The following is a 26083-nucleotide window of genomic DNA, read 5'->3' on the forward strand; positions in this document are numbered from 1 at the left end:
TAATAGTATTGTTTTTCTTAAAAATACTTTTTTTTATTTAAATGACATTTTTTGAAAGCACATTTTAAATCAACTGAAATATTTTTTATACAATTATTTCAAACAATTATAAAATTATATTGTATAGATTAAATATTTCAAGTGACATCATTTTAAACGTGTCGAGTGTGTGTCAAAATTTTATACAACGATATAGAATATTAATTTGCTCATGTTTAATTCATTCGGGAGCATATTTTTCAAATTTTCACATATTTATTTTTTCCAAGCAAAATATTATATTAATTAAATTCTTATTCGTTGATTAAATTTTTCGAGTATATTTGTATTAGAAAAACTGCACACTTTTTTAATAAAGATTACATGGCATGTATGTTTATAAATTTTCGAATAAAAATTTTGACTTTACATAAAGCGTAAAAAAAAAAAATAAAATAAAATACCAACTTGCCAATAGACAATGAAAATAAAAAGCAAAAATCCTATATCGTATCGCGATCGTTCCAAATTGAAATATCCCCGTTTACATTTTAAAAAAAATCTCCATCCTGTTTTTTTTTCTTTGTTAATAGAAAAGATGAACAGTGATCTTTGCTCTCGTTTCTCGAATTTAAACGAAATATCACGATTTTTCGATCGTTCGGAAAATATGAAATTAAATTCTCGATGTCCCATATGTTTCTTCAATTTTCGATTATATATACGTAGCATACAATTTTTTCATATTCAATAAAGATGCTTTTGTATAGTATGAAGAATAATGGAAAAAAAATATTTACTCGCTACACCAGCGATTCTCTCAATATTTTCATTTTAAATGCGTAAATGCAAATTCAAAAATTCCAATACGTAACTCGTATGTATTGGAATTTCAAATATGAAAGGTTCGCATTTTGACGATCATACCTCGAAAATTTTTTGCATAATTGAAAAAAGGAATGGTATCTTCATTGATTTTCGAAATACAATTTGTAATTGCTTCGTTTAATTATTCAAAATTGAAGAATACGCGTGAATTAACATTGAAAATAAATTTTTCGATGAAGAAATTTTTATTCCAAGAAAAGAATTGCACTTTTATTTTCTTTTTTTATATTATACAAAATTATTATAGCAAATTGATTGAATAAAAATTCATCCTAAGCAATAATAGCCGAAATATGAAATAATATTAACATAATTCTAAAGAAATTCTACAATTGTGTAGAATTTTAAAGAGAAAAAAATGAAAAATTCATTTTTGCAACAAACAGAAAGTTATAATAGAAAAGAGGTAAAGAAACAGATCGGCTATTATTAACTTTACTCAATTAGTGAAATGAGCGCATCGGTCGGCCGTCACGTGATTAATCTTATACGGCTTCTTTTCGCTTTCCAGCGAGATTATCCTCGCACAAAGACATCGAATGAAGAAAGAAATCGTACCTCAAGGTTGGTCCTTGTGCCTGTTTCGATGATCAATTCGCAATTTTAATCAGGAAAGATGATCATTTTCGTCGAAATTATTTCTGTTTAATTATAAAAAGAAGATGATTCGTTCATCGACTTCTGGAACTTATTTGAAGAACTTCTTGTCGCGAGTTAAATAGCTAAAATTCCTCTTTCCACTGTTTCGAGAAAAGTGAAACGAATCTCTTTCGTTTGCTCCTTACTAATTATTCTTCTCGAAGAATCGATATCTTGTGTCAAGATTTTTCAAGATTCTACGTTAATCTTCTTTTCTTAATGAAATATTCAACTCGAAGAATCTATTCATCTAAAAATATTGAATCGAAAATTGCTATAAATCTTCTCGATTCACAATCTTTTTCTATCAATTAATACAAATAAGCCAATTAGACCAAATTTTAAAAACAATCGTTTCAGATTGGAGATAAATAGGATAGAACAGTCACAATCGAGAAAAACGTAGTACAAGTTATGAATCAGACGAGGATAAATTAGGATCAAATAATCATGATGGAATAAAATAGAACAATCATTGTCATGCCGAGTCATTGATAAATGGTCAGACAGATAGAAAAAGATATTTGCCAAACATGAACTAGAGCAAGCCATACTGAAACAAAGAGAATAGCTCTGTCATGGTGCACTATCGATCAATGTATGTAATAAGGACATTGTTGGGCGAACTTGTCGTAGAGGAAGCCAACTAATCTATCGATCTTGTGGCAAGTTCACAGAAACAATTCTTTCACACGTAAGTTGTCCCAGATGTCTCTTCATCCGAACAGTCGCTTTGCGATCTCTCCCATTTTCAAGCGGGAGATTGTCAGGCCGAAATTACCTAGGACAGTTTTCATCTCGACCCTTCCCAACGGTATAATACCACAAACTGCGAAATCCATTGCCTCCTTGCTGGAATTGTTCCTATCCTTCCTCGATACGCCTCTCCCTTCCCTCTCCACCCACCATTCTTCCACTTCTCACGGCTTCCTTTCTTCCTTCCTTCCTTTTTATTTCTCATCGTTAACCAGCCAAGTTAGCGAGTGCAAAGTCCCGCAAAAAAGCCTGATCACAATCAACTCGTGGCGTTGGAGCGAAAGAGGGCCTTTTTAAGGGAAAATGCATCGACCACTTTGCGCCAAAAGCTCAAGGGACAAGGCTCGTTCACCTGTTAGACCGATATATCTATCTCTGAGAAACGTGCACAGGTGAGACTCGTGTGGAAAAATAAACTCGTGTACCCGTGTATGTATCTGTGAGTGCTTTCTCTCTCTCTCTCTCTCTCTCTCTCTCTCTCTCTCTCTCTCTCTCTCTCTCTCTCTCTCTCTTTTATCTGGAGTAAGCTTGTTATATGGTGGACGATGCTTGCATACTGATTCGTTCCTTTTATATAGAGTATCGGTCTCGTTGTAATCAAAGTGTAACCAATTGGAAGTATCCAGCGAACGAGTTGAATCTCAACTAGTTGCTTTCTAAACTTTATTTTATAAAAAAAACTTGTTCTAGGAATTTATTCAAATATTTATTCCTTCTAATAGAGAAGAACGAGAGAGAACGTTCATCACGTTTTAAATTATGCTTAGATTCTTCTTCGTTTATTCCAATTAATTTGAATGAAATTTTGCTTTGCGGGATAAAATTGTAGTAAATATCGTTGCAAAGAGGTATTTTTTCAAGAATTTTTCTTCTTTTTCATCTGTCATATTCCAACAGGACGGTGAATCACCTAAACCGTTCCTCGAAAAAAGGGATAACCTTCGCTCTCGCACCATAAATCAGACTATCTCTTGCTCGAAGGGTTTTATTATTTTATTCTTGGTCCGATGGTGGCCTCTGGGACAGCGTTGCAACGATGCACGTTGGCATGGACTTGTTTCCTTTTCCAATCCAACGTTACGTTTTATTGTATTGTAGAAGCGAGGGGGAAAAAAAAATAAAGGAAGCAATCTTTGCCCGAGTTCTTAAAAATAACGAAAAAAAAAAGATAAGGATAAAGAAGCGGAAGAATCAAAGTTCAAGCAGAATTTTTAGAAAGAAAGCAATTGAGAAAGAGAAGATTGAAATAGAAAGCAATTTCAAAAAATTATTTATTACTAGAAAATTTTTCGTCTAAATTATCATTTGAAAAAATTTCCAGCTCTTTCATAAATTTCACTACGCGATTCTTCTATCGCACCTATTTTTTTATTCGATTCTACATTCTTCCTTGTTTGCATTTATCACACGACTGCATTCCAATTAAACCGAATCATTGATTAATGCACGACAATGCAGCGGAAATAATTTCTTTAATTGGGATCCGATTATTTGTTCCGTGCAAATATTTGCCATTGTTCTATTTTTCTTTTTTTTTCTCTTTCTCTTCCTTTCAATATAAAATCATTAATCGTAGAAATTCCACGTTAGTTCTCCAAGTATGAAGGAGAGCGTCCTTAAATTTCTCGAGATTCACTTTAAATGCTAATGAACAAGCTGATCCACACCCTCGAAAACATATTGCCTCGCGTCTCGCGACTGAGAAAAATGACACGAACCTGCGAATTAATTTTCAACGACCATTATTCCGGTATAAAGAAGATTAAGACTTCCTTCCGTAAGTTCTCCGCATCGTAATTTCCATGCTCGCGAGAAACTCGCGAAATTTCAAACGCTCGTTAACTAACTGACAATCTATCTAATTCACAGGCACAGCTAAATCGAGCGTGGTGTTGCGCCGCAAACATTTGACGCGATGAAATGCGGGATTCTTAATTCGAATGAATTAACGATGAGAGAAGAGGAATGATGAAGGGTGAAAATGATCGAGAGGGATGAATTTGTTGTTTGCAGACGCTAAAGTAGATGCGATTTTTATTTGTTGGTAAAAAAGATTAAATGGATTTTTATATATTTTTTTAAATGCAAATTTAAAAGATACATCATTTTTATGTTTACTATTTTAATTTTTATGAAATATAAATATGTTTCTCTTTCTTTTTTTTTTTTTAGGAATAAATTCGTTGATTTATATTTCGTAATTCATATATATATAAAGAAATAATTTATTTCATAAATTTTAGATTGTGGAATTTAGTTGGGAACATCTTTATTTAAATATTTTTTATTTTATTTGATCCAATCTTATTGATATATTTTAAATATATTTGTGAACAGAGCAACAAATGTATACAATTTATTTCTATGTAATTTCTAATCCATGGCCATTAGAATGGAACATATTTCATTGTTATATAAACTACCTTCGACAAGGATGAAACCAGAATGGGAATCAGAGAATTCACGTAGTTTCCAACGGAATTTGAACATGAGCTACAAGATTAACGCAACTACAGCTAGTTTACATTAATTAAGCGCAATAACTACAATTTATGCACTACGCAAAGATAAATACGTCAAATTTATTGAAATTTCGAATAGAATCACTTTCTAATAAATTCGATATAATTACGTGAATGAAAGTAATTCTTAATCATCACGAATTTAAAACTACCTGAGAAAATGAACGAAGAGAGCAAGTTAAAATCGTCCAGTTCAAAAAATTGTAAATGAGAAAAGCTTAACGATGTCGAATCCTTGAAAATATCGATCTTATTTCTGTTGAGAAAATTATTATTGAATTAATTAAACTGGCTGGACTAACAACAGCTTTCTCCTCGATTGATTTAATATTTCAAATGTCCTTTTCTCTCGTTCGAAACGATAATTTAATTTAAAAAAACAACGATTTAATTTTTTAGATTATTTAATTCAAATAAAATAAGCTTGATTTATTCAATTAATATCAGAATGAGGAAAATGTTATTTTAAATAAAGTATCCAAAAATATTTTTCGAATAAAGTATATCGAAACGTACAATTTTTTGGAAAATATCAATGATTTTATAATGTAAATTTGTTTATACAAAATTCACAGTATATAAAAATAGCTTTTCTGTTCTATAATATAATATAAATTATTGGAATTTTTTTCCACAGTTTTCAATATTTTCAATATCGTAATCAAAACTTTCGTAATTAAATCTATTTATGTAATATTCAATTTTATAAACAGAAGAAAATTATATAACATATGCAATGTATTTGCATATTCTCACAATTCTCATTTAATAATAAAATATAATTTTTAAGGACAGATATGAATTTGTTATTAATTACAAAATTGAATAGGAGAATCGAGCAATTCATTGAACGCGTAACAGGATGAAGAGGAAGATGTCGTAAGTTAGTCGCGAGTTCTGGACTTGGACTAATTAAAAGCACGCTCCAATTAAGCCGAAATAACGAGGGTTCGCGTTCACATCGTGCCATGGGTAAACTCCGTTCAACCACGAAATTTCACGAATCCTTTTCCTGTATGTAGCTGCAGGTGATGGTTAACAATAGTGGTAGTAACGAAATTGCTGTCCATTCTTTGCCCAATTTCGATCCCAATCTATGTATCTGCAAATCGATTTCTTGTTATTCACGTGGGATCGAGCCGTTATTAAATTTTTTTCTCGGGCCTCCGATATTTGTCAATTTCAATTCTGTTTGGGATTGTATATTCCTATCATTTTTCCTTTCCTCTCTTTCTTTGGAACGCTGAATTTTTTTTTTCTTTTTAATTTTAAAAACGACGGTTAACCTTGACCATGACAAGATTACTGCATTTCAAATTCATTTTATTTTTCATTCTGAGAAAAGAATTGTTTATTTTTATTGCAAAAAATTCGTTCTTTTCAACCATGAAAATTATAATTTCATTCTCTCGAAACTCAATTATTCGCTTATTCCAATTTTCTTGCAGGCTCCTTTCGACTGGAAAGCCACCGAAATTGAGAAAATTCCCTATTATTTTCGTCCATGAAACTGATAATGCAAGCAACGACGCGGCCAAAAAGCAGTTAACGTTGATTATTTTCCACGATAACAACTCTCCCCTGCGCGATTCCTCGCGTTTCCATCGAATTTCCTGTTAGTTCGCGTCGAATAACGCGCGTTGTTCCACCCCATCGCGTTCCATGTTTAAATATCGTAGCAACGATATCGTAGCTACCGTATATGGATCAATGAGTCCAGATTCTCGATTCCCTTATTAACGGGAGATGAAGGGCCGGCCAATAAAAATCGCGCGAAAATTAGCTCCGTGGAAATATCCTTTCGACTAACTCGTAATGCACCATTGCACGGTTAATTAGGGGATGGGCTGATGTCGAAACATCATTTTGAAAAGCGGAGTATTTTTCGTCTGTATTAATTTTCCATTTCGTAGAAATTTTCTTCTATTCGTTTTCAATTGATTGGACGAATGAAAGATTGATAATAGCTCGTTCACTCGGTCATCGCAAAGTTTTGGAAATTTATTTAACTCGAAAATATAATTTCGAAATTAATTTTAATCTTGTGTATATCGAAATATGAGATTTAAAATTCGCATTACCGATTAATTAATCGTATCACGTAATTAATGTATAATATAATATAAAAAGATGTATTTATTACTGGTGATGATATAATTATAATTATAATTAAAACGATAATAAGCAATGAGGTGAAATTAAAAATATAGAAAATTTCACTGTGGATTCATTTTAAGTGAACAAATAAAAAAAGATTTTGAAGAACGATAATAAAAATAATACAAGGAAAAAGATGCAAATTCCGAACAAATTTTAAATCAACGAATGCTTTATAATCTGTTTAAAATAATTATATTTGAATATTTTATTTCCGTTGATTTTTCAATTGCAATTGAGTTTTTTCACGAACGATATTATTTATGGAAAATGAGATCAATTATCTACCAATTAAGTAACATTTCTTAAACGTGATGATAATATAGAAAACTGTATATCTTTAGAAAATTTGTCTAAAAGTTTCAAGAGCAATCGAGAAACTTGTCAAAAAAAAGTTGAATGTTTCCTTATCTCCGGAAAACTTGGCAAGTTCTCCAAGGACCGCATAGAGATCTCGTTTGCTCTCGTGTTTGTCATAATCAAACATATACCGTGTGTGTGTGTTTGCGCCGAGAATTAGAGCCGCATAAAGCAACAAAGAGAATCCCAATTGATTTCACGTCCAAGAGGATAAAATAAAAGGAGGAAGGAAATTGATTCGATCCTTTGTGGCGAATATCAGATGGATAAACAATTTTCGGTATATGTTCATCGGGAAAATAACTTGTCAGCTCGTGGTCGGTTATTTTTGCAAATGAAATTGCAACAAAATTTCAACAAAAATAGGAAATTCGATTTGAGCAGAAATAAATTGCAATCTGATCAATGAGCTTTTGCGGCTTTGTATGTGCGCAGAAACAAAAATACGCTGGCGAAAATAATTAGATTGTTGAGTGAAATAATTTTGATATTCCTCTCGAATTTTACACGAATTAATAATATGATTATTATTGTCGAAACTGTGTATTATTCTTTAGTATAAAAAAAAATGGACGACGAGGGAACGTGCTCGTTTCTAATTTTGATTTGATGATGATAATTTAACAGAGTCAACTCTTGAATAATAATTCAAGAGTTGAATAATAATTCAGTTAATATTGTTTATTTAATATTTATTTCAAGTTATATTTGTAACAATTTGTTTTTCTTATGAGATAAATTGAATTAAATTAAATGATATTATAACAAATATTAACAATTGTTTTAAACAATTACATCATCGAATATATTTACACGAATCGATAGTATAACAACATTTATTGAGATTCGATTATAACAGAATAATTTGTTACAGTCTTAATGTAATAGAACGAAAATATAAATATAAAAAAGGACGAAAATTTTCGAGAAGGGAATGATGAAATCACGAAGAGTTAAAAGAACTGGCATCCTACTCGTGTGCAAACGACAAACACTTTTTTAATTTTCGCCGAAGAGCATGAAATGAATATGAAACGCGCTTCCAGGTTGGCGCCACCATGCTAATGTCATGCTTCTGCCTCTCTTTTCAACGCTTGTGACGGGTGTCTGGATTATTTTCATAATAGCGGAAGACGTGCAACCTCGTTTATAAAATTCTCTCTGCTATCATCGTGAAAAATAACGGGTGACCAAAATTATTTCCCTTATTTTTTTATTAGCATTTGGAACGAGTTTTATCTTTATTCCTTTTCTCATTTATTTTTTTTTTCTCTTTCAGATTTATAGAATGTGACTTGCGTTATCTTCTTTTACTTACTTAAATAAGTAATATTATAATTTGATTTCAAATGAGAAGATTTTCTTTTCCAATTTAATTTATATGTTCAAAGATTTTTTCGCTAAGATTAAACTTTGCATGAATAAAAATTTCTTGGAAATTTGTTACAAAAAGAAGGATAGTTAATCGTTGAAACATTTTGTTTCTAATATTTGTTATCCACATTCCAATTACCATATTGCAAAAATATATTGGCGTAAAAATTCTTCTGTTGAAGGAAAAATATAAAATTATTGGAGTAAGTTTTTTCGCCCTTTTACGTGAATGATTTTAACCAGGCTGCACAATTTAAAGAATTTCGGGATCGATAAAAAAAGGGAACGATTCAGAATAGGTATTTAACGCGGTTATTTAAAGCTTTGATCTATACTAACAAAAGACGTGTCTTTTTCAGGCGGAGCCGGCGCTCATGTACGACAGCGTGCAGGTGTTCGCCATTGGATTGAGGACACTGGAACAGTCGCACGCGCTCAGGCCTGCCAACATCTCCTGCGAGATGGAACACCCGTGGGATGGAGGTTTGTCCCTCATAAACTACATCAACTCGGTGAGTTTCTACTTTTGCGCATGCTTTTGTAAAGAGACGTGACTAGTGTAATTATTCTCGTGTGTATTTAAATCGTGTACTTTCACGGGTAGATTATATGGTAGAACTATTATAATTTTAATTACATACGTTGAATTCATCGTATATATTGTAGATTATTGTTCTCTTAACGTTCTCAAGTTAATTGTTTTAAAAATTAATTAGATTTTCGCGACACACTAGAATTATTTTATAATTTTATTCCCTTGGAGACACGCTCGCTTAAAGACGATATACATTTTAGACGAAGATTTTTACTGTCGAATAATATCTGGCAAATAAAAACTTCGTTTCTGTCTGAATGACGAAGATTAACGTAGCGAGGATATTTCGTGGTATATCTTGAGAAGTATTTGGACAGGGAACGTTCTTCGAAACGGAATTTAATGTTTCATCGCATTAGCGAGTCACGTTATTCACAGAATGATTGTGAGAACGCTTAAATCGAATTTAGAATATTCCAAATATATAATTCATCCACGATGAATGGTCTAAAGTTCCATCTTTTTCATTGTTCAAAAATGAACATGCAAAGTGAACGAAATAGATCCTAATCTCTATCTTCAATCGCAAGGATCAATAATTCTTCCATCGTGGATACTTTTTTTATCTTCAAAGTAACTTCTCGTTTCCCAAGATTTAAATTTGCATCATCAAATGCACTAGATTTACATTTGGTAAATTGTTCAATCATTCTTGAATTTGAGATTTATTATAAGAGTAATAATAAAATAAGAAACAATGCTTTCTCTCGGTCACTCATTCCCACGTGTGAGAACAGCATGGTTCGATTTCCCTTTTACATACAAGAATATCATCATCGATGAACACGATCATTTTGAATTTCATACACGGAATATTGTTCAGAACGCATTTTACAAAATGAAACACGTCGGGGAGAGGATCGGTTCGTTCACTTTTAACGGGCAGCGACGTTTGTTACAACGCACGAAGAAACTTAGTCGACGGTTCGGGATGAATTACGGGGATGCAAAGGGACTGGCCGGCTGCCAGAAACAACCGCATTCGCGATAATTGCGAGTCCTTTCCCGAAAGACGAATGGCTGTTTCACCCGCGAAAATTTCGAGAAAAACGATTTTAATCCCGTTGCGCGTTATAGTTGCTCCCCTTTCGAGGGGAATTTCGTTGCAGTTTGCAATTTACGAAATTTCGATCTGTGGGAAGGGAGGGGCAGCAGGGGTCGTTTAATGAAACTTTTGAAATTTTCCGCGATTTCAATAACGAACGGATTTCCGTTAAAATTGGAAATGGGTATATTAAGCTCGATCGCCTCGATAGCTCGCCTAATTGTAACCGTTTCGCAGGAAATAGAATATAACAGGTTAAAGCGATCTCGTTGGTTAATAACAATCGGTTCGATAATTGATTTTGTTTAGATGATACGCGAGAACCATGCACTTTTCGGGTTATAAAATAATTTATATCGCACAATGGTGAGATGTTAATAAAAAGAGAAAAGCAAATCGATACAATTTTTTGTGCAATAAAAATTTCCTTCTCTTTCAGTATTCTGTAAAAAATATTTTTTAATTAACGAAACGGCGATAAATTGGTGATGGATGACCACGTCTACATTTTAATGGAAATTAATTTAAAAAGTTTGCCTAAAGTTGAAAATAATTCATTCAATCATCAATTCAATTGTAAGCAAATAACCAATAATTTGATGTGGATCATTTTTGATACGTGGATGAATGAAAGATAGTTTTTTTAATATTGATTCAAAGCAATAATTTATTTTTTTTTAATTTTCCTAAATTCGAATGTATGAATGAATCTTTCTCTTGAATGATTCCACAGTCCACATTCTATCAATCGCATCACCATTCATATTCAATCGTTTTACGAGATCAACGTATCGAAAAACTGTTTCTATGAATATCGATGAACATTTTGCAAACATCAAATATGAATAAATTTAATAACAAATAATTTCCAACCTGTCAGGCGGATTGACTACAATTTATACGAAAATAAGTCGAGTAGTCGTGCGTTTTTCCTTGGACAAAACAACACCGTTTGTCATTATCGAAACAATTGCTACTATAAAATTCAATTTCTCATCATGGTATTACATGGTAGTTTCCGACGAATTGGCGTTATCTTTAATAGATTGAATCGAAGCTGCACGCTCGATATCCGAATAATTAATAACCAGTTACGAGATTTTCGACGTTACACCTTTGCCAATATTCGATAAAGGTACAAACTGTAAAGGTCAGTTGAGTAGATTCAAAGGGTTCGACATTTGCAAGCATCCCAGTGGGAGAATATTTGTGTGTGGAATAATTAATTCACTAAAGTGTCTAAATTCCAATATCGATTCTGCCTTAAGGAATCTCTCGATATGTATCATCTTTCATATACTTATAAATATTTATTAGACTATTTTACTCAAATCCTGATAATAAAAGGGGTTCGATTTCAAGTTAAAAAAATTCAAAAAGAAAAGCAACGAAGTGGAATCGAATTCTGTTGAGAAATATTGCCATTAATTTAAAGGTAATTAAATGGCAATAAATTGGACATATATTGGAAACGAGGAAATATGTTTCATAAATAATTATCAATTACGGCGAACAAAAGAAAAACGCAACGAGGGCAAGAATCGGACGGAAAGAAAGTATCGTATCGTATCGAGGGGATGAAAGAAACATAAAAAGTTGATGCGTGGGAAGGGAAGAAACCTTTTAAAGCGAGAGCTTTGACCATCGAGAAAGAAATAAGCCAGTAAATCTGCCAAAGGAAGTATTTTTAAAAAGAAGTAATGGATCGGTGAAACCGAGAAGCGTCGCGGTTATAAACAAGAAATAAAGAGCCTCTCGAAAAATGAAAAATCATTTTTCAATGGGACCGTTTCGAGCGGAGAGAAGCGAGTTGAATTTATATCGTTTTGTTATACACAATTTCGCTCGGCGACAGTGTTCAACACGGTGTGCAACATAGAGGAAGCGTTCTCTTCCTCTATGAATGCGACGCGACGTATCGACGTTTCGTGCGATAAGCAGCGATGTTCGATTTACCGCGAAATCGTTTTGATTTACGAGCCCACCATTGGCATTCACACGGCTGCGTACTTATGCCTTGTGCGGAAGATTAGTCGCGTAATCGTATCTTCTGTTCCGGAAGGAGATAATTGAATCGTATTTCGGAGAAAAGGGGATAAATTGGTACGTGGATGGAAGCTGGGCCAAAGGGGAGAAATTGAATACGTGACGGAAATTAATAGCCGTTTAATACTCGATGAAACACAACGATGAAATATAGTCGTGGTAAAGTGGAAAAAAGATATGATCAATTGCACTTTTTCCATTATGAATCATTCGATGTTTTATATAATACAGCCCATTTTTCAATATACGAGGAAATATTATTGTCTTGAATCATGCTAAACTCGTTCATCGTTTAATTGTTATCTCATAATCATAGTAAAAAGTGTAGATATTCGATAAAAAGGTCAGACAAATAAGATAATTAGTTAGAGCTTGTAAAAGTAGTGTAAGTCGATCATTGACGTAGAATAGAATAATCATGATCAGATATAAAGATTACACGTCAGTCATTGTTGATCAAATAGAGCAGAACAATCATGATCGACCAAAGATATAATAGGCTCGTCACGATCAGTCAAATGATGAATAGAACAATTATAATTAATTGAGAGCAATATGCCAATCATTACAATAGATCAATTAAGAATAAAAACTTCACCGTTAAACAAGTCTAATTAACAAATAGAATAGAATCAAACAATATCTATTCAATAGAAAATATAAACGTGAAAATGACGTGATAAACTAATAAAAGTAGATTGCAGACTCGACAATCTCCGTTGAAAGATCATCATCACACAAAGAACAATATATTGACCCTTTCATATATCCCTCTTTTAACAATATTCTTTAACAAATCATGTTTGATCCATTATTTTCAACTATGGTCCGCCATCGTCGTTTCGTCGGGCATGTTCAGAAAATGTTTTCCGCGCGACGAACCCATTTATAGAGCCATCAAACGAACCCGTGGCGGTTTTCGAACGGCTCCGTTAAATCGATTTTGTAACCGAGCCCTAACGACCCCATTTTCCCTTCCCTCTCCCTCCCTCGATTCACTGGTGGCAAAGTATTTCTAAATTGAGAAAAGGAACCCGATTTGCCAGAATTGTGCCAACGGGTATAAACAGGGGAGGAGGGAGAGGTAGGCCAGTCTCGTGCCAAAATTTGGTCTAAAGATGGTCGGGAAAGCGTACGGACAAACAACGCGGAATAGCTAATCCCGCGATAAACGCGTTTGGAAACGCGCCAAGTAGTTTTATGACTTGGGCGTTATCACGCCGCGCTTTTCAAACGGCGGAAAAAAGTGTCGTTTATGAACGCTGTAGCTCGTTACCGCCGTTAAAACCGTAAACACCGGCCACGTTTTAAAATCGTTACCCATTTCTTACGCGATGTACTCTCTCTTTCTGTCTCTTTCTCTCTCGCAACTTTTGACAACTGTTTTACGATCTGTTCTAATTAGCTCGTTAAATGTGTTCGATGGCATACTTTGTCACGAAGAAGCGGCCCTGTGGGAAAAATATAACGCGTCGCGTTATTCGCATTTATTTTTAAACGATGAGAAAATAAATATATAATGATAAAATTCTAGTAGAGGTTGACAAATGATATACACGTTGTATTATATTATGAAACAGTTTGTTCTCTTGTCCCTTCGTTTACACGAATCGTTTCTCGCGCTGCGACTTGCTTTCACCGCCTTCTCCCTTCCTATTCGTATTCCTCGCGCGCGGATACATTTCTCAAAGTTTCCGGAACCTTGTATCGATTCGGTAGTAAATTGGGTGTAAGAGGAAGAGTAAGCCTTTTCAATTTTTCCATTTTATTACGTTTCAATCCTCCGAATTCGCGAGTGATAAGAGATTATTTTTGGATTTATCTGGAACATTTACTGGTTCTGTATATACGAGAGTGGTATACTTTAATCGAAGCGATTGAAAATAGGAGGATATGAAAGAAGTGTTAATAATTACATTTCCATTCGAATAATTTCTAAATTCATTTTTCTATTTCACCATTAAACATAGAAAATTCTTATCTTCGTATCAAAAACTTTACCACGAAATCATTTTCAAATGGAAATAGAAATTGGAAATTGATCGTCAAGGAGGGAAAATCACAGATAGGAATGTAAAGGATGGTATTAAGAGAAACAGTATTAAATAAACGATTCACAATCGACACGAATTCGAATTCTCTTGGAAAGAATGGATTTGTCAAAGAAAAAAATTCACTGGACGGGAGAGGAAGCCAGTCACTGTGGCTCGGTGGTGCAAGTAATCGGACTACCGAGCGTTAAAATTGTACAGGGGTTGCTCTTTTATCACGGCCTCCGCTTTCCCCGTTATCTTCACCAAACCATCATCGTAGCCGGCGCTACGGTTCAATGTTTTGGATGAACGCTTACCGAAATTGCTGCCCGTTATATCCTTTTGTATCCCATCCACGCATATTTCTTCCCACGTTCCGTGTAACCGTGTCCGCTTCCTCTTTTTTTTCTCCCCTTCTATTCTTCTCTATTACCTCTATTTCGGTTTTTTAATTCTCTTTTTTTTCTTCTTTTTCTTTTTCTCTCCTTCGCGAGATACGCAGCTTCTTTTGCTCGCAGCCTGCTAGAGGAAATTTATCTCTCTCCACACTGGTTTTTTAATCTCTTGTTTATCGTCGAACATGAATTTCCTTTGAATTCGTGCGGATAAGAAATAAAATAAAAGAGATAGGTAAGGTTGATTATATCGACTCGAAATCGAGACATGAAATTGGAATTCGAAGAACAAAGTTGGTTTGATTTTAATTATAATCATACGTATATTTTATTTTCTTTAATTTTTCAGGCTTTCCTGCTTTTATTCCATATAAAAGAATGATATTTTTCAATTCGTGTAATCCAGAGAATAATTATGTATTTTTTTATTAAAGTAAATATATATCTGGAGCAAGCAATATACAAAACATAAAGGAACGTAGTTAATACCAGGAACAATATTAACCAACAATGATTTCCAATTTTCTCAACATTATAACAAATATCATATCGATATTTTATACATTAACGATACATTAATGAAGGAACAATATCTAAAATATCTAAAGTATCAAAGGCTGTGCAATCACGAAACGTCAAAATACGCGTAAGTAATGAATTCTAAATTTGCAAGCTGTGTCCTATTCTATTAGAGCGTGGTCAAATACGGTCCGAGTCGAAGATCGGCGACGATAATCGCGTTGCAGTCGTTCGATCGAATCGATCGAGAGCGTCAAAGACACGAGGAATATCGGTGATCCATTCGGTGTATCGCGAGTCAAACATGCAATGGAATTGAATATCCGAGCCGATGCTCGCCGATAGACCACCCGCACGCCTTGGCATATTTCCAAATGCCGGCTAAATGCCGGCTTCCTGTCATTAGCATTGCAAAACGCACGAGCTCGATGGATCGTGGATAACACGACGAGTGAGACGAGCAATGGCTCGTGAGACACAATTGTAACCGCGGATTTATCGATCTCTCTGTTTTCCTCCACATCGTGAATATTTTACGAGTCTTTATCGATCGCGATCGAAGCATTACGTTTCCTACGACAGAGATGTTTGCTCTCAGAAATTGTTGCTGCATGAATAAGTATGGATTGGAGATTGTCAAAGTTATATATATATGCATATTTAAAAAATGAGAAACAGATAAAAGAATAAATTTTGTCGGTGGACGGAAGCTTGATAATATTTTGTTTTCCGTGTTTTTCGGTGAACTGGGCGGTGTAAGCAAGAGGGATGAATCTATATGTAAATGTCCACATTGAAATTGTAGATGTAAATATTTTTTTCGTATGGAGCTTTATTTCTGAATAAATCGATACGATGGCATACATTTTCTTTTTTTTTCTTTTTTAGAGGACCAACATTTCTCTATGAAAAATTGTATTTGTAAAATAAGAATTTCTGTGGATTTTCAATCTCATAAAAAGTATTGTACGAATGTGTTGCACATATTTAAGATTAAAGGGAGGGAAAAAAGAAATTTGAAACGAACGAATGGTTTCGAAGGCAGAAATTTGTAAGTGCAAATCGTTTTCGAAAGTCAAAGCTTTGTATTCGTTAAAGAAATTCATAATCGTCACAATGATAATTTAAATTTCTCTTTTTAATTTCAGGTGACTTACATTATATTTGAAAAGAAATTCTTCGATTTAACGTGAAATATTTCATTAAGTAAAAACATTCAAATACAATTCTTTCTTGTCCAATATCGAAAATTTCGAAAATTCCATACGAAAAAAAATGTCACTCTATATTTCCCATATAGATTTTTACTTTGCTGTAACTTGTTCGTCATCGATTCCTATATGAAACAGTAATTTCTGGAATCTATCGCAATATATTTTTCCAGATAAATCTTATTTATAAATTTATTAACAAATCTAAGTCGTAATATAATCAAATCTTAAACTCTTTTATTCTCATACGATTGAATCACACTTGTCAGCACACTTCTAATTGCAACATACTGGAGAACAGAGACAGCTCCATCTAGAAATCCATCTTGAAAATGAATCTGAAAATTTAGCAAGACTTAAATGTGTTCATCAGAATTCTTTCAACGTTTTAATAAGCGCATTTCCTGAAAGTTCCCTTTGAAGAAATGATACTCGACGTTGATGAAGCATTCTCTCTCGATTCACGCTCGTGGAATCGTGGTTTCTTGGAGTGGCACACAGAGAAATCGGGTCTCTGGATTGTCGATATGATATAACTATGTTAGTTTCTACTCCCTAATGGGACATTTCGCCTACGATCCTAAATCCTGGCGATATTATGGTCCTTCCAACATGGTTTAATTGGACCGAACGAGAAATAATTGCCAGAAGTAATACTCGACAAATATACACCCTGTGCACGCTACATTTGTTTCTCTTTCATCTTGAAATCCGTAAAACGTTATAAATAGAGGAAAGATAAAATTGATCACGGATATTCGTTCGAATTAGCTTTTAGGGAATACGGTTTTCCGTGTAATCGTCGTCGGATAATGCGTTTAGACAAGCAAATGAACGCAGAAACTCGCAGTTCCGATGGTTAACGCTTTACCAGTCCGCTCGTAATTAACGACTTAATTGCGATCGTTCGCTTTCATGGAGGTCTGTCAGCATGAAATATGGTTACATGCGTGTAAACGAGGTATAAACGGCGGAAAAACGGATAAAATCCAACTTTATCCCGTTGAATTATGTTTTGTTGAGCCAACGGTAATGCCAAACGTTTACAGAAATTGAAGTTTGCGATTGAGCAACAAAGAGCCTTTCATGATTCACGTTAATTTCGTACTTGTGCATAAATCTTGTGGAAACTGCTCGTCTCCTTTGTCCCTAATTGTTCATCGAGCTTGTGAAATATTTAGAAATCGTTTCAATTTAAAATCTGGAATACGAAGAAATTTTTAAAAGGAATTATTGAATTATTTTTAATTGGGATTGTAAGTACTTTTTATTTATTATTACATGTTATTTATTATTAATGTTCATTATAAATATCGTATATTTTGTTTAATTTATTTTATGATTCAGATTTATTTATCCATGATTGTATTTTTATTATTTAATTAATTGTTTTTTGCCTGTTTGAATGATAGATTTAGTACTTGGATTTTATGAAGTAAAAAGAAATATGAGAAAATAAAACGTGAAAAAATAAAGTGGGATAAATTATTTGCAACAATTAAAAATGTTCATTAATTCTTTCATTTAACTTTTCATCAACCAATGTTTTTTTTCCTCTATTATAAATTGTTCTCTCTGTTATATAACATGTCTAGAAGTTTTTCACACCAAACAACAAAATACTAGACAAATTTAAATTACATTACCAAGCATAAAAACTGTAAACGTTTCCATGATATACTATCGTGAAGATAAAATAAGAAAAATAGAAACAAAAAAATTGGTATGATTTAATTCTGTAAAATTGATTTTAGTAAAATAAGAATTCAAATATATATATAATTAAAATCTTTTCATATCTTTCTGATGGACATTTCTCATATATTCATTTTTTATTCATTAATCTTGTTCATAAAATTTTTAATAGAACAATTGTTTTTGTGACGATAATAGTATCGAATTTAAAATTTTTTAAAGAAACATTAGTTATCATTAAATTGTGAAAATTAAATTTGTCTTAAATTTTTGTACAAAAATCATGAGAATAAATTAAAAATTTTATCATCAAAATTCACTCAAAATATAGAGAAAACCATACCATTGAATTTCCTTTTTGATTTATCTCGATATCTCAATTGGTTGCTGAGATACAAGGATTTAAAGTGTCCATAGCGTTTACACAGTGCGGAAGTTATGAATGGATCCCTGACCTACATTTTTTTCCTGGAAACGCGTACTACGCTCTTCCAGGAATTACGTCTGCCACTTGTCTGGAGCTTAGTATAGGTCAGTGACACGAGGTGCGAGCGAGAGGTCCGAGTAAGCGACAAGGAAGGAGATACTAAACGATTAAAAATTACCCTTCCCTTTACACGACGATATCTCGAGAACCGGAAGTCGGATCGGAATAAATGAAAAAGCATTTTAAAGAGGAAGCTTCCGCGCTTCTAACGATCGTTCACCTGTTGACCGGAAGTCACTATCTTCGGAATTACAGCGGTTCAAAGTTTTGGTTCAATAATTTTAATAGAGTTTAATCATGTTTCAGGTAAATGATTAAAAATTACTTTCTCTTTACACGATGATATCTCGAGAACCAGAAGTCGGATCGGGATAAACGAAAAAACGTTTTAAAGGGAAAGGTTCCGTGCTTCTAACGATCGCTCACCCGTTGACCGGAAGTCATTATCTTGAAAGTTACAGCGGTTCAAAGTTTTTCTAATTTTAATAGGATTTCATCGAAGTTTGCTCGCAAGATAGATATTCTCATTCATTTTTAATTATCAATAACCAAAAAACAAAGTCAAAAACAGTTTATTTATTCTTCTTCTTCTAGATGTACTACAATTTTTATTAGAAATGGTAAAAATTATTTATCTAAAAAAAAGAAGAAATTAATTTTCCATATATATATGACCGGATTAATTCGATAGATGCGATATAGTTATTGCTCTTTTAATCCTCCTTTTATACTGGCTGGACTTAACGAGCATTCTTGGCCAAAATGCCAGAAGTTATCTGTCGTTGAAGAGCAACTTAGATCCAACTTGTACACCTTAAACTGGAACAAAGATCGTCCATTAATTTGGGGCGCGGCGTGTCGTCTTGGCTGCTGTTTCATGCCACAAATCGCTTCCGGTTTTCGCGATTTAAGGCCTTACTTCCTGTTGGTCTAGAACTTCTCTTTTTTTTCTCTCTCTTTCTCTTTTCTCACGTCCTTTCTCACATTCATTGCAAACAATATTTTCGTTTATTTTACTCTTTTTATTTCCTTCCATTCTTTTCTCTTTTTTTTTTATTTTTCACCAATTTCAGGTAAATAAGAAGAAAATAATGTTTCGTTATTTTTGTAAAGCAATCGAAAAATATAAATAAGGAATAATTTTTCGAAAGAATTGAAGTAATCAATTATTACAACATTTTTTCTTTTCTTTTCTTTTTTCTTTTTTTTTTTTTTCTTACATTCTCGAAATTTACTTAATTAACCGAGGTGCATTGTGGAACGCTCGCTTATAATTATTATTAATCGACAAATGAGTCGCGAGGGAATTCGCTAATCTCTGTGCCTGGAAATTGAAACGTCCAAATAGCTGCATATGATTATGCTCCGTGTGCAAGTCGATCCAAGCATCGTCGCTCCCTAGGGATGCAATCCCGCCTGGCAAATATTCAAATTAGCGAGTTCCCAATCTAATCCTGATCTGTAAAATATTTTAGAAAAATGCCAGAATAATTTATAATGATTTCTTCCATTGATTTAAACAATTTTGAGCTTTGTCAAAAATTTGAATTTTCGTTCAAACCATTCATTTGTTGAATCAAATATATGTACAAGATGGAATTGACGTGAAAATCTTCATTATTATTTTTTTTTATACAGCATCATAAAAAGAATCTAAGCTTATTAATCTTTAAAAAGAAAAAAAAATACATAGAAAAATTTCACAAGTAAATTTTTTAATTAAGATAATCGAGTTAAATAGTCTATCCTGTATAAAAACAAAAAAAAGATTTTATCTAAACATTTTCTCAATGATTTTCTCTTTTTTTATGTAAACATCCACCAATTTCACGATTCCCCAAAATTGACGGAAATATCTCCGCCGAACAAACGTCAGCTGCAGAAGCGGTGAAAGTTCCCAATCTTCTTCAACCATACTTGAAAACCTTCGATACGTCTCGAAGAAACGTACATAACCCAATTTTACAATCCAAGTATCTTCGACATACGTATCTCATTCCACCAATCAATATAACCACGTCAGCGTGATAACAAGATTTTCAACAGTAATTTCTTTCCTCATAATTCATCATAATACATCCATGTATCCATCTTTTAACAAGAACGAAGGAAAAATGAAATGAAAATTAATTTCTTATCCACGTAATAACTAAACTGGTGTAATATCCACCAGTAATGATATTTTTAACTATTTTCATAATTTTTATTTTCTCAATTCGTCCAATATAATATATTTCCACGAAGAGGAAAATAAAATGAAACGTGTCATAATTTCCCCGATAAAATAATAAGACGTCGCGTGTAGAACGAGATTATTTTGCTCCTCTGTTAAGGGATGAGAAAAAAAAAAGAAGAAGAAGAAATTCGATATCGCTGTAAATTCCCTTTATCCGGTAGAATGAAAGTGTTCTCGGCTCGTTTCCTATCCCCCTATCGAGGCTGTTGTTCCTTTCAGCGCGAAGGCCTCCATAAAAATCAAAACTTAATAACGCTCGTTCCCGGTTAAGGGGACAGGAGAAAGTTCACAATAATCCTGGAGAAATTTCACGGAATTATTGGCTCCAGAGACGCACTCGTCGATGCATTACCTTTCTCCCATTGCTTTATTTAATCGATTCCATTGGTTCCGCGATATTAGAAGAAGTTCCTCGGTTTTTTTTTCCATCGGTCGAAACTCTTCAACCACTTATTCCACGAATGGATTCAAGGGAGGATGAAAAGGAAGAGGGAATTTATTTCGTTTTATGCAATCTGTGGTGATAAGAGGCCGAGAGGGAGTAAACAAATCCCCTATCGTAAGTTTTTCCATGAAAGTCCGTAATCTCGTAATACTTCCAAATTTGAGATATTCGGAGTATTTTAATAAAAGATAAACGAAACCTGAGGTTATCGTGTTTAATTCTATGTTAATCGACTTTGGAATAAACGTGATGGAGATGAATTAAAAAATGAAAAAATATGAAGAGCAGACAAGAAGAGAGAAATGTAAGAAAAGAAAAGGGAATAAATGGAAGGATAAATGAAATAAGAGATTGTAAAAAAAATTAAATTCGAAGATGAACGCAAAGATTAAAAGAAAATAAAAATAATTATAATATTTCTTTTATCTATAGCAATGGTTTTTTCATATCTTAGAATAAAAACAGGAAATATAAAGAAAAATTCAAAATATTCGAAATTTGCCATTATATTTAATATCAATATAGGTTTTTATAAAACCAGTGAAAGAAACGTTGTGGAAATGTTAATTAACGTTCTCGTCACTAGTTCTTCGCTCGTCCCTATCTCCCAGATAATAAACCGGTGGCAAAACTGTTAAATTGCAGTTATGCATCATTGTGTCGCTTCATTCTTCGTTTCTTACTCTCTCTAGGCGAAAATTATCGCGACCATTTTCCGAAAAAACCGGAAAGAAATTCACCTATAAATTTCTCCAAACTGAAACAACTAAATCACAGAAGTATCTCGAATTTTCTTCGAGAATCCACAATTATTTCATTGCTTTTTTACTTTTAAAGGATCAAGGCATTAATTAAAGATATTATAAAAATTTTGTTCCAATTAAATATATATAAATATAATAGCGTGTATATTCATCAATAGGAAAATGTTTATTGCTGAATTAACTAATTCCATTAATCCATTTATCCTTTTCTATTTTTTTAAATAATAGGAATTTATCTTATTTATATTCTCGCCATTGTGTAAGATACATATATATATACAATTCTTCATCGTGCATTTTCTTCTTGAACAACTTATCTCGTTAATATTTATAATTATATTTATAAAATGAAATATTCAACACTTTTGTGACCAATTGAATACACCAATTGAATTTGTAATTATTAATTATACCAAGTTTCTCTCAACGTTCGATCATAGTTAAGCTCTTCCTCCAAAGATTAATTTGCATAGCATCAAGAGATCGGTGGTTGCTTTCATATCCGAGTTAAGAGATTCTCTGCTTAAAAAGTTGTCGTTATTGCGACGAATCCTTCGAAGATGAAAAAGGCCACTTGCTCTCGAGCAAGTCCGAGCGAAAACCGTCGAGCAAACGCTTGATCCGAGATTTCTTTCTACCCTCTTCCGGGAGATATTTTGAAAAAGTGAGGGGTTACAAACTCGTGCCCTGTCATCCAGGAAATCGTGAGGCGCATAAATTTAAGAAACGAGCCGAGTTGCTTTCATCCCGTTGGACTTTTTAATCTCTTCCTCTGACTCGGCTTCTTTCTTTCTTTTTTTTTTTTTTTGTATTTTATTTTTAGTTTTTTCTCCTCGAGGGTCATGGATGCAAATGCGCAATTATGATTCAACGATCGTGAAAAGATTTTCTTTTTTTTTTTTTTTTTTTTACTCCTCCAAGAATAAAGTCTCGTATTTTTATTTGGACTTCGTCGAGTTGAAGTTTTGGATGAAATTTCCTTGGAACTTGCACCTCTGAGATCTGAAACTTTTTAGGGGTTGAAAGTTATGCGGTATATATATATATATAGCTCGGTTCAAGGGCTGTTATTTGGAACTATATTTTCTGCAAAATGACAATACAACAGGGAAGTGGAAATTGTCGTTGGAAAATGACCGTGGTATTCTCTACGTTCTTCCAGGTCGAGATGAAGGGTATTTCTGGCCCTATCGAGTTCAAAGAAGGACGGAGAATTCAGTTTAAATTGGACCTTTTGAAGCTGAAGCAACATTCGCTTGTTAAGGTATTTTTTAGAATATTCATTCAGGATGGAACGGAAAAATAAAAATCAAAATGCAAAAGAATAATTTCTTTTTTTAATAATAAATAATAGAAAGAAATTTGATTGATTCTCGATATTTAATGTGGATAAAAGGATAATGTTAAATTAATAAATTTTCTCTTCAAAAATTCAAAATATAGATATTATTTCTTTTTACTATTTTTTTCCTTTTATATTTCTTTCCACTCTATTATTTATTCATAGAATTAAAATGGGAATTGAAACAGGTCGGTGAATGGCGTCCAGGCATCGGTGTGAACGTGACCGACACAGCGGCCTTCTTCGAGCCAGGAGCAGCGAATGTCACCCTCCTCGTCATCACTATATTGGTGAGTCGCCAACCATACACTTATCTCCTTCTTCTAAACGTCATATTCATCCCTGTATAAAATCAATTTCTACCATTCAAAAGGCAAATCGCGTTTTCTATTCTTTATAATAATATACAATTCTCTGTTTGTGTCTTTCGTTCTTTCGATTTTCTCTCGCGAAATCCCACGATAAGAACAGGATAATGAAAATTAATGAAAATCCAAAAACGATCGCATCGTGGAGATATCGATGATCGACTCATTTTACAATTCAGACCCAGACATTTCAGGCACACGAGCTATAACACGTCACTCTAAAAGACCCTCGAATACGAGCAGCTAAGGAGCTATCATCCATTGGTTTGGGGGAAAAGAAAACTTATGGGTCCACGAAGTAATAAACGCCGATTGCATCGTTCGCGTAGCGGAATCTCGTACTTTATGTCCGGTATCCGTAGTAACGTGACACGTAATTCCGTGAAATGGTATAAAATCTCCACGCATCCGTGGAATAAAATCGACGGCATCGACGAGTCGTGAAATCGTTAACGATCGAATAACCGGCAGATGTAGTCTGGGCCGAGGAATTCTTAGCCGAGGGCCATTTCTTTCTGCGAGTGGAACGGAAATCGCCGAGTGGAAACTAAAATTGTCGTGGTATATAATCCAGACTGTGGAAAATTATAGTTTCTCAAGGTTCCATTTAATTTTTTATTATTTTTTTTTTAATAGATGATCGCTCGATTGATAAATTTCCCAAATTAAATTATCCAAACTTTTTTAATTCCAACAGTCATCGTCGAATCTCTCCGAATTTCAAAAAAAAGGAATCCAAAAAATATTCTGCAAATAGGAACAATATCGATCTCAAGTATTTTATTAATATTTTCCAAAAAAAAAAAAAATAAGAAAATGGAATCGTATTGGAATTGAAACAGCCGTCGTTTCGAATCTCCCTTATTCGAAAAAAAAAAAAAAAGAGGCCTCTCGAGAGCGATTAGGATAAAGGGAAACGTGTAGCCGCCCCTGCGCAAAATTTTCGTGTATCGTCCAGATCTGACAGCGTGTTCCGTTGTTTGCATGGACACCCGTTGCGACACAGGAAATTCCGTACGTGATGATGCACTACGAAAAAAACTACACGGGGAACGCGCGGTTTTACGGTTTTTGCGTCGACCTACTGGAGGCGGTGGCGAGGGAGGTCGGCTTCTCATACAGATTGGAGCTGGTACCGGACAGGAAGTACGGCGCGAAAGACCCGGAAACCGGGGAATGGAACGGCATCGTCAGAGAGCTCATGCGACATGTATGATTTGGTTTGTTTAATTTCTCTCATCTCACTCTTATCTCTCTTTCTATCTTTCTCTCTCTCTCTCTTTCTGTCTCTATCTCTATCTATCTATTTCTTTCTTTGTGTCTCATTCTCACGCCCACTTTCTCGCCCATACGCGTGGTTTTCTCCACTTAGAATAACTATTAATATAGAAACACATGTTTTTGTCACAAGTCTTTTGTCTCTATTTCCACGAAACTAAAATTTAGAATTATATTTATGTACTTTTTTTTTTTTCTCGAATTAGAACTTACACTTACATTCACACTTTTATGTGTTAGTCGAAGGATATCTTTTTGTGTCGTCGAACAAACACGAAACGCACCTTAGATACATTAGGCTAGACACTAAAGTTTAAGGATTTATGAATATATATATATAGATGCACTGTACGTGAATTTAGGTTTAGGTTTGTTGTGTAAACACGAATACATAGATAAAATGGGTAGTCGAGTACAATTCTACACAAATGGACGCAAACGCGTGAACACTTTTCAAGCCTGGATAGGATTCAAGGGTGGAATAATTGTTACACAGTGAAGATTGACAAGTTTCAAGATGAAAATATATACCGCATAATTTGTGAAAACGATTTCCTTTTTTTTTTTTTTTCCTTTTTTCTTCTCGAGTTCGATTAAAATCACCTCGCACAAGGAAGATTCATAGAACATGGAAGACCAAAAGTACTTTCATTCACCAGACAGTTTACTTACGTCAAATTTAAAATGTAATAGATATTTCATTTTTTCCGACGACTCTTGATTTGACCAAGATCTCTAAATCATCGATCATCCGCTCGACTTATAGCAATTTGACTGATAGTCGAAGATAAATCACTACATACGTTAATTATTCGCTAGTGTCTACGTGACGCGTAATAAAGCCCATAAATCGTGGATCATAATTGACATAATTGTATAAGTGAGAAACATTGTGAACCAAGACAGACATTTCATTCGCAATAGAAATGTGTTTGATTAATCCTCTGCG

The 26083-nt window shown here is 33.6% G+C and overlaps 1 protein-coding gene across 8 annotated transcripts in view; it reads left to right on the forward strand.

Annotated features, from left to right (window-relative positions):
* Positions 1 to 26083, forward strand: part of LOC412993 (glutamate receptor ionotropic, kainate 2) — a 118532-nt gene that overhangs the window by 65484 nt on the left and 26965 nt on the right. For 6 of the 8 annotated variants that reach the window (XR_003304578.1, XM_026440355.1, XM_006558658.3 and 3 more), the window contains exons 8-11: positions 9035 to 9187; positions 23309 to 23410; positions 23677 to 23778; positions 24863 to 25066. Coding sequence is in view for 7 of the 8 variants with exons in the window: in XM_026440355.1 (XP_026296140.1) it covers positions 9035 to 9187; positions 23309 to 23410; positions 23677 to 23778; positions 24863 to 25066 (561 nt within the window). In the remaining variant the exon portion in view is untranslated. The remainder of the gene's footprint in view (positions 1 to 9034; positions 9188 to 23308; positions 23411 to 23676; positions 23779 to 24862; positions 25067 to 26083) is intronic. The other 2 variants (XM_026440353.1, XM_006558661.3) reach the window with 1 other exon arrangement.

This window comes from Apis mellifera, linkage group LG4 (genome assembly GCF_003254395.2).
Source record: "Apis mellifera strain DH4 linkage group LG4, Amel_HAv3.1, whole genome shotgun sequence".
Lineage (NCBI taxonomy): Eukaryota > Metazoa > Arthropoda > Insecta > Hymenoptera > Apidae > Apis > Apis mellifera.